Source organism: Pararge aegeria, chromosome 19 (genome assembly GCF_905163445.1).
Source record: "Pararge aegeria chromosome 19, ilParAegt1.1, whole genome shotgun sequence".
Taxonomy (NCBI): Eukaryota; Metazoa; Arthropoda; class Insecta; order Lepidoptera; family Nymphalidae; genus Pararge; species Pararge aegeria.
In genome coordinates, this window is record NC_053198.1 from 2,532,484 (window position 1) to 2,543,233 (window position 10,750).

At 35.1% G+C, this 10,750-nt stretch overlaps 1 protein-coding gene across 1 annotated transcript; it reads left to right on the forward strand.

Moving 5' to 3' along the window:
• Positions 1 to 803: 803 nt before the first annotated feature.
• LOC120631909 (uncharacterized protein C14orf119 homolog) lies at positions 804 to 10,072 on the forward strand. The gene is made up of 3 exons (XM_039901593.1): positions 804 to 1,031; positions 2,906 to 3,129; positions 7,020 to 10,072. Exons 2-3 carry the CDS (start codon positions 2,935 to 2,937, stop codon positions 7,290 to 7,292), a joined length of 468 nt encoding a protein of 155 aa, XP_039757527.1. The 5' UTR covers positions 804 to 1,031; positions 2,906 to 2,934; the 3' UTR covers positions 7,293 to 10,072.
• Positions 10,073 to 10,750: the final 678 nt, after the last annotated feature.

Consider the following 10,750-nt stretch of genomic DNA (forward strand, 5'->3'; position numbering starts at 1 on the left):
GTGGCAAAGACTTTTTCCCTTTCATCTGGCTTGACATAGATTGGCCAATGTCAAGTGAATATGACATAATTTTAACGAATAGGTCGCACAATTCAATAGTAATAAATCAAAACAGATTTATGGAACGCCTTGCTTTTTTTATTAGCAATTATGATTTGAAAGCAATAACTTCAACCTGCAAGATTATTGCAGTTCGTAAAATTTAGAATTCGAAACTCTTAATTTAGAATTGTTGCGTGCGTGCGTGCCTGTGTGTGTGTGTGTGTGACAGTTTTCCTAACACGTCCAATCTTCTGGAAAACAGCAGAATTAGTAACAGCATCTTCTGATGACCTGCCAGCTATTAAAGCTACTTTGTGATAACACATGGATGAAAGTAATAAGTGACATAAAGAGTTTCATTGTTTTACTCGTAACTTTTTTTTATCGGGTTTTGTAAAGTAGCATATTTTAGGTTTTCGACGGGCAAGTTAAGCAATATAGCGCATATTAAGAGATAGTTTAAATGTTGTATGTGAAAAGGTTTTATTGTATATATCATTATTTGGAGGATCTGATTATGATCTTTGGTCGTTATCTGACGAAACCAACATTTATTAATAACAGCAAACGGATTGCAATTATTAATAATACATTACTTTAATAAACACATTACTTCTTAATACTAATTATTTATTTGCAGACATTTTATTCATCATAAAAACCTGGCAACTTTAAGTAGGGCACCCTGGACAGTTTTCAATTTTCATTCATCTGTTCTGTCAACACCTCTGTCATTCATGATTCATTCATTTTGTGTTGGCGTTTCCAACTTTTCATTCATTTCGGATTCCATTCTAAGTTCTCACAAGTCACAACAAAGTTATAAAACGTAAAAAAAGGTGATTTTAAGTAAACAGATAAACAAACAAAACTATTATTCAAATATAAGTCAGCGAGTAGTTAACAAGATAAAATTCCTAAGATAAACGAATAGTTCTACCTTTTAAAGACCCTGCTTAAATACAAATCTACATTGCAATTCATTGCTGGTAAGTAGGTACCTTTACTTTTATGGGTTTTTACAGAGATTGCAATAAAATTAGCATTAATTTAGCAGTATTAACATTTAGCGCTAATCGTTATTGGTGATATTTAAATTTTATACGCTAGAAAGTGTTTCGATGATATAATCGTCGAAAGGTGAAATTACATGTATTAGTTAACCTTGCATCCAGCTAAGATGTTTGAAAGTTGTTAGTAACTTGCATTGGAAGTTGTTCAGTTTCTCTATACAAGCCGTTGATGGTATTCGTGTGTTTTTAATAGCATCATGAGCTTTTTATTTAAATCCGCGGTGTGTCTTACTATGGTTGCTGATAGTATGTATTGGACTTCAATTAATAAAATTTTATTGAATTTTCACATTTTATTTTAAGGTGATGGTGATAACTAGATTTGTTAACTTGATATAAGGATTTTTAACGCACCCTGTAGGGCTTGGGCTAGCATAAGAAAATTATGTCTCTATAGAAAATATACAAGTAACAAGTAGAGATAATTATATTGTGGCATACATGCTAGCCCTATTGTCTAAGAATAACCCCTCAATAAACTCAGCAGGGGAAACCCCATATTCATATCTTACAGCTTTTAATTGTTTTGGAATCTCTAATTAAAGTTAACACATTATAAACTTGGATGTCAAACTATCTGAACTTACAGCACACATTGTTAAATTCCTTAATCTTGACAATTCACTTCTGTCATTACTCTTCTGTACCTCTTCTTTGCACCATTTTATATGATTTTCCTTTTTATCTGGGCACCTTCCATTTTGAATTGCTACTACATTGAATTGTTATACATTATTTCGACCAGCCTGAATTCTTTAACTGATCATACATACAAGGCAGATTTGCTAACATGTATAACCATCTCACAGTTAGTACTAGCTATAAAGTTTAAGCAATTCATACCTTAACTTTTTTGTAATGGGATTTTTCTTTCTGCTTGCATTTGTCACCCCTTTACTCATTAGGAAGTTGTTTGTTTATAATACAGAATTGAGTGTCTTGATCTTGATATATGCTGTTTTCTGTGCTATGCTTTTACTACTACCACAAAAACCAACCCATCTGCCCAGTGTGATGATTTAGGGGTGAACACTTCCATTGGCAGAGGCCTTTAGTCCAGCAGAACTATTATTATAGGCTGTGATTATGATATATGCTTGCAATTTGTTATATGAGCTGTCCAGCTGTCTTATTTTGAGTTTTATTGCGGCTTAACAAGTTAATAACAATGAAATAATTGTTAACACTGATAACTCTAAAGCATACCAATCTATTAAAATTGCCAAATTAATAGTAGGAGCAAGAAAATAAAAATTATAATTGTATAGTTTATTTATTATATAGTTCATTTTTTAGTTTTATTGAAATTTGAAATAGAAAGTTACATTGAAGTAATAAATTATACATTGAAGTATTAAATTAATGCCTAGCCCATACATAAAAGCTAGTAATAATAATATGATCATGTAGTAAAATCATCTAATACTCTTTAGACCTTCCATTCTTCATGGTTTAAAATTCATTCATAATAATAACAATAATAAATAATAATATTTTTTTTTTTTATAAATTTTTAATAGTGTTTTTTAATTTATTCTTAAGCATTGTTAATAATTTAAAAAAAAAAGAAAAAAAAAAATTATAGATATTTAAAAACAATAATAATAAATATAATTTCTTGACAAAATAATAAATACTAACACACAGACAGATATAATAAATAACTTATATTATATCTGTAAATAAATAGACCCTGCAATTGAATCACTTTATCTGGAGTAAAGCTACTTGTTCTCATTAATCAAAAACAATGATAATTATGACAATGACCATGCTGTTGATATTTTCAGGCAGCTTGTACAGGAACTATCCGCGCAGCATGTCAAATCCAGCCTTAACGTCCGAGGCACAGCTTCGGTACATACTGCAGTGGTTTGGGGAGTTCAGTGAGCTGCAGAGGGAAGACTTCCTCCCAATACTGGCTGCAGCACACTCCGGCAAACCTGAGCAGCTGGCTGCGACCCTAGCGTCTATGTCTTGTGATGATAAGCCTGTCAGCTTATTCCAATGCAGGGTAAGTCAACTATTCCATCTATAGCGTAACTAGAGCATTGCTTTGTACTGAGACATAACCAGAGTTAGTCATTACTTTCTTTTTACCACTAACAATGTTGAATGGAAGATGTTGCTCCAAAGATTAAATATTTTTATATATAGTGCGGCCAAATCCACAGACCAAATGTAAAAAAAAAAGTGTTTGCGTGTAACCTTTACGCGCGATTGAAGTAAAACTTTTATTATTATTTATTGATGAAAGAATAAAATGTTCCTGGAACTCCGCCATTTCATTTAATATTCTCTATTTCATTTAATATTCTATTTAAAAATCATTAATATCACTTGCACATTTTAAAAATATTTTCATTTGTTAAATATAGAATAATTGAGAGTAGAAAAAGTTTGGAATTTAAAATTTTTTTTTTAACTGTTAAGTTTTTACTCATTTTGCTATTCACAATTGATCCGTTTGACAACATTAACATTGAAATAAATAATCCTAATTGATTATTATTTTTAAATAGCGGAAACTAAACCGACGTCTGACGTAAGCGTTTATTTTATTTTATTCATTTATTTGTAATCAACAGCGTTGCATACAATATAATTTTACATTTAGACTTAATGCTAAAATAAGGCCAAATAGGATTACAATCCTTAGCTTGACAATTTACTTAAATGCTATACTTAAACTACTAATTACAACAGGTTTGGAAATTTGAAGAAACTAAACAATTTAAACAAGCTTTACAATTTAACAGGATATTAATAATACAAAAGAGTAGTAAGATAATTACAAAAGTGTGTGTGTGTGTGTGTTTGTAGTGTGTGTGTGTGTGTGTGTGTGTGTGTGTATGTATGTGTGTGTGTGTGTGTGTGTGTGTGTGTGTGTGTGCGCGTGTGTGTGAGAGAGAGTATGCATTGATAATATGTATTTATGTACTATTATAGATATTAATATAAATGTTATAACTTACACGTTATTAAGTTTCCGATGTAGGCTAGATATTTCTGTTTTTAATTGTATTTTGGATAAGTGAAAAAGATCGATATCTGAGTAAGTTTTATTATAGGTACGTGCCAGGCGTAAAAGCACGGAATTTCGAGCGTAGATTGTATTTGATTTTGGTACACGTAATAGCTGCGGTTTTCGAGGCCTAAAGGAGGAAGCATTGAGTGAAAATGCAGACAGCAGTCTAGGACAGTCAATTCGTCCAGTCAAAATAGCTTGTAGCAGTAGCATGTCACTTTGGTTTCTTCTTAGTTCCAGGGAGTCAATTTTGTAATGAGTACAGGCTTCTTTGTAACTGTTAAATTTTTTGAATTCTTTGAAGGCCAGGTACTTAAGAAATTGTTTTTGTATTGATTCAAGCCTATGAGTATGTATAATATAATAGGGTGACCAAATGTTGCATGCATATTCGAGAATACTACGAACATACGCAAAATACAAGGTTTTTATACATTCTATATTACTGAAATTACGTGTTACTCGTTTAATAAATCCTAGTTGTTTGTAGGCTTTGTCCGCCACAACTTCGACGTGGTCATTCATCGATAGTTTAGTGTCAATTTTAATACCCAGGTCTCGGACGGTTTGGACTTTAGCAATGTTTGAACCATTGATTTGATAGTCGTAAGTTATTGAGCTAGTTTTACGGGATAGAGTAATGTGGTGACATTTTTTAACGTTAACAATAATTCTATTCCTGGCATAGTACTTACTCAGGTTGTTTAAGTCTTCTTGCAGCCGAGAACAATCCTCAAGGAAACGTATTTTAAGGAAAATTTTCATATCGTCAGCAAACATTAAATGTTGCGCATGGCTGAAACAGCTACCAATATCATAAAGATAGGCGTTGTATAAGAGGGGACCAAGGATAGACCCTTGGGGTACCCCTGACGGTATGGTTACAAAGTTGCTCCTAGCACTGCCCGTTACTACAGCCTGCATACGGTTTTTGATGTATGAAGTCAGCCATCGGAGCAAGTTCCCGCTTATTCCTAGGACGCTTAGCTTGTGGAGTAGGATCACGTGATCCACACGGTCGAAAGCTTTTTCGAAATCCGTGTAGATCACATCCACCTGGCATCTCTCATCCATGCTTCGCAATACATAGTCCGTGAAGACTGCTAAGTTGGTAACAGTGGAACGATTTTTCATGAAGCCATGCTGCTCGTAAGGGATAGATCTCGAAATGATTGGGGATATGTATGAATAAATAACTGATTCGAAAAGTTTGCTCATTACGTTAAGAATAGAGATAGGTCGGTAATTCTCTATTTGAGTTTTTGATCCACTTTTATGAATGGGGACTATTAGTGCTTGTTTCCAGATGTCTGGGAAACTGCAGTAGACATTTAAAGAGAGGTTAAAGATGATCGTGAGAGGTTTCGCCAGATTCGTAGCACATTTGGTTAGAAAAATTGGAGGAATACCATCGCTACCGGCTCCCTTATTAGTTTTTAGAGTTTTGAGAAGCTTGAGTACAGTATTCTCGTCAATGGTGATTTTACAGATGGATTCTTTATAGCTCGAATTTGAGTGGCTCATAGCGTCGTAGGAACTTGCCGGTTTTGCGAAAACACTCTCAAAATATTCACTGAAACCGTAACAAGCAGACTCTTCATCTGTGTATACGGTGTTGCCTAATGTAAGCTTGGTGGGGTATCCATTTTTACTATTTCTAAGAGATTTAGTGAAGGAAAAGAGAAGCTTAGGGTCCTTTGCGATGTAAGTTTGCATATTTTGGATGTAAGAGGTGTAACACTTATTCTGTATTTGTTTTTGTCTCGCTCTTAGAATAGCAAACTCATCATAATCGCGGGGATTTTTGTACACTTTCCATTCTTTGTGCTTACGGAGTTTATCTTTCACTATGTGGATTAAAGGTTTAGAATACCATACTGGAAAATTAGATTTGTACTTTACTTTTGCTGGGACAAATCTCTTAATTGCTTCGTTTAGAATGGAATAAAATATTTCAACTACATCGTTCATTGATTTAGCTGAGAGTGCTTCGTGCCAATTGATATTGGACAAATGCTCGTTGATTTGCCTGTAGTCTCCTTTGAAAAAGTTGGGTTTTTTGACAGGTTTTTGGCGAGTGTTACGAAGAAGCAGATTAGAGAGATTGAATTGGAGACACGGGTGAAACGTGTCTTCGGGGACTAGAGGATTTGGGCAGTGGTTCACACTGAAGTCAATATTACTGAACAAAAGATCCAAGGTGTTATGCTTACTGTTAGGAATAGTATTAAGTTGTTTTAGTCCAGATAGGTTACATATATCTATTATATTCATAAAGGCATTATGTAACTCAACTGGTCCGCGTTTGCGGATGGTGGGTCCGGAGTCAGACCACGTTACGTTAGGTAGATTGAAGTCTCCGGCTAAGATAATGTAGTCGTTAGGGTACTGGGCAATGAGCTCAGCAAGTCGAGAGGAAATGGATTCAAGTCGAGTCGGTAAGATGTTGTCTGGTGGCGCATAGATTAACCCGATGTGAATATTACGAGTACCTTGAATTTGCTGGGACTGAGCGGGTATAGTCGCCCATAAAGATTCGACGCCAGGACACGTCCATTCCCGATGGAGCTGTATATTTAACTCTTTACGCGCACATAATAAGACTCCGCCACCCTTTTTTTTAGTGGATGTCTTTGAGTTTCGATCACACCGAAGGACGTCATATCTATCATCGCAAATTTCACGGTCGTAAATACCTTCTGTTAACCATGATTCTGTGATTAAGATGAGATCATATCTGTGATTTAAAATATTTAGTCGAAACATCTCAGTTTTGGTACGCAAACCACTTCCGGTTACTTCCGTCAGAAAAAATCTGAGTTACTCAGTCGCGCCTAAAGAAGTTTTACTTCAAAAACTTTATTTCTAAATTTCAGATCAAACTATTCAACGAATGGTTCCCCACTTGGGCCGAAGAAGATAGAGACCGACTCGTCGCGGCCGTGTCTGAAATCGACGCGGACTTCGGCACCAAGTTACAGGATGTTCTCACTAACGGCGTAGTTGTCAACGGCGATGCTGATGTCCACCAGCTACGTGAAGACGAACCTGCATTGGAAGTACCCCTGATCGAGGACAATGAGGTGATAGAGGAAAATAGGGCAGTTTCCCAGGAGAATATAAATGTAGAAATCGCTGCTGCCTCTTAAAGCGCACAAAATGTGAAATGTTGAGAACCCCTGTACCCTAGGTATAAGATCTGCACACAATATTCAACGTAAAATGGTCTGGAGTTTTTTACCGAATTTTGTAAAAAATTCGGTACTGTTTATGATATTACAAATGTACTGAAAACAGCGCTCAAGTACAGTAAATATATTAAAGCAGTATGGAAACTACGAGTAAAAGAGCGAAACAGCTCACTCTTACAGATGCACACCTTTACGAGGCCCCAAAGCTATTCTCGTAGTATTTTAGTCGGAGTTATCATCTCAAGACGAGCGGTCGCTGCTTAATAGTAGTTTCGCGTAGAGTGTAGGTAATTATTTTATCAATCGGGTCTAGTCTCCATACTGTTTAGCTTATATATATACTGTGACTGAATTGTGGACAAATTTGAACTTTAAAACTAGAGGCATAGGTTCCAATTTGTAATGATACTCAAAACTGTACTACGTTTATAAATTGTACCCTAAATTTTTTTATAGTATTTGATAACACAACTAAATGTAGAGTTATCAAAAATTCGGAACTCATGAAGGCCTATCACAGGCACTTATGTAGCGTTTATACATTTAAGTTTTCGTTTCTGTGCGGTGATAGTGATAATTGCATTAGTTAACTTATTTCAAACGTGCGAACGCGAAACGGGTTCCAAACGCGCCCTGGTGTTAGGAGAGCCCACAACAACTTAACCAGGTTTTTGTGACTATCACCATCTCAAAATTAATTAATATACGTATCAAAAGCATTTTAATATAAATCACCGGAATTCCAATTACATTCTGACGTCAGTTATATTATGTCAGAGTAAAATGAACCTAAAGCTCTTGATTACCCACACTCGCAAACTCCAATATTGTTTGAATGCGCGATCTTTTACTACGGGTACAATGTAAGTCGTTGGCTTAACAAAACTCGTTCATTACAGTATAGATCTCACTTCTGATATAAGATTCCATTTTCAAATTGAGGATCGTAAGTTTCTAATATTTACGAGGCAGGTTAGTTTTCATTTGAAACTGAAAGTAAACCCTAACTCTAGTGAGCAAGTTTTTGTTATGCTCAAGGCACTAAGGGCCGGTACACATTCGGCGTCGATAAAAACGCTAAATAGGTTCTTTCAAAGGAAAAAGTTGGGCCCATCTTTGGTTAACGTCCTTTATAATTTTATACGTGTAATATATTCACCGAAGATACTTTTTTTGTAATACAATCACAGGTAAAGCCGTTTACTGAAACTAAAATGTTATAATATGTTACGATAACGACCGATTCCCCGTGTCTGAAAAAAAGTAAAAAAAAATTCTGAAAAATACAAACATGCAAACTCTTCAGTAATATTTTATTAGCAAATATATCACTATAGGTAATAATAAAATATTTACTGCATGTGGATGGTTGCTGTATCCTGTGTCCATAGACAACGTGTCTGCGATTTATATCAATGGATATAACACAATACGCCATAGCTAAATGCCCAGTGTGTACCGGCCCCAATATTTTATTAGTATTATTCTATTTATTTTATATTTTATAGTTAAAATATTTTTCATACAACTTTCGGGGCTTATTTGCCTATATTTTTAACATTAGAACTAACTACTAGGTTTTTTTTTAATATAGAAGTTTTTATATTGGTACATATTGTACCTGAAATAGATCTTATTGAATTTTAATCAATGTTAAGTATATATGTGCATAAGAAAAACTAAGTGTGCAACTGAATTATGGAAACCGAGAATAATGCGTGCTCGCCCTTAACATTGTAACGTAAACAGTTACTCAGGATTCCGTCAGGGAAGTTATTTAATTTGGGGCCACTACGTATTCCATTTAAGTACGGGTCTACAGAATGAAATGATTACGGCCGTACACTACGCTGGCTAAGTACGGATTGGTAGTGTTCACGCGCCTTTGAGAATAACAGAACTCTAAGGCATTCCGTTAAAGCAAGCGATATTCAATAGCTTAAAGCGCGCATAACTATGAAATGTTACAGGTGCGTGCTGAGGATAAAACTCGGTCCCCCAGACAGGGAATCCGAACCCAGTGGCTATCACCGATTTAAATCATAAATTGTTATAAAAAAAAAGGTCCAGTAATAAATAAAGTGTAGATGCGTTAGTTATATGATGCAAGCCCTGACTTAACTTTTTGCTAAACAGACACTAGGTATATTTTGGCGTTATGGCGCAAGTGTCGCTTCTGTTTTTGTATCAGTTACGTTAGTGAGTTATTATTATTTTATAAGATCAGAATACAATAGTTGTCGATAGGATAGGCTTTGTAAGAGTTATAAAAAGCCTACCATCAAGTATTTATAACTCGTACTGGTGATTTTCTTCATCTTATATCATCTGCATACCCTGTGCATACCCTCTATGCACGCCACTGACGCTAGGTATATTTTGTTGTTATGGCGCAAGTGTCGTGTCTGTTTTCGTTTTAGTTACATTACTTAGTTATTCTTATGTTGTAAAATTCTCCAGCGTAGTATCTGCCCCGTTGGGCTAGTGGTTAGCATGTTTAATTACAGCTCACGAGATCCTCGGTTAGGATCCCGCGTTGGGCCAAAAATTGGTAACGTGTTGGGCATTTCCGTGGAAGGCTTCTCTGTACTAATACGAAAATTATAAAATGGAATTACGTATTAATATGGCGAGCGAACATGTATGGCTGAGATAGCATTACAATTTTATTTCTTACTAGCTTTTGCCCGCGGCTTCGCTCACGTTAAGTTTTTATTGATTTGGTAAATTTTTAACTACAAAGGGTTAAAAAAATGTCTTGCTGCAAATAGAAAAATATGAACGTAAATTACTTAAAAAATCAGAAACGTTCATTCAATTTTCATCCCCTATGTGATGCCTTTGGAGTTGGAATTTTTTTAAATTTTTGAAACACGTATTTCTTTATTTTTAATGGAAAAGAAAAGGGTATGCTGGTCAAAAACTCCGGCACTACTCCTGTAAAGCCGGTAAATGGCATAAAATGGAAAAATTCTCCTCCAATTCGACTTATATAAAATAATTTGGGTATCTGCATACCTGATACTGATGGGCCGGAGACAATTATATCCCCGGGGAAAGTATGAAAATGTATCTCCTCCCACAGCTTTATCAACATTCAGAACACTGGCGCACAAGTGCAAATAATATCCAAATAATAAAATAAATATTTTTATTATTTTATTTAAACTCTTTATTCGTACACCACTACACAGTTAGAAATACTCGTATAAAGGATGAATAGAGTGTAATACAAAGTTTGGAGTAGAATACAAAGGCCGCCTTATCGCTTAGAAGCGATCTCTACCTGCAACCTTAGGACTAGGGCAACAAGGGCGATAATATATGTGTAATAATAAATGGGGGTAAACTTCTCCTATTCCATGTTCCCGTGCTTTAGCAGGTGGACACGTTAATTATATCCCCTGTCAGGGGAT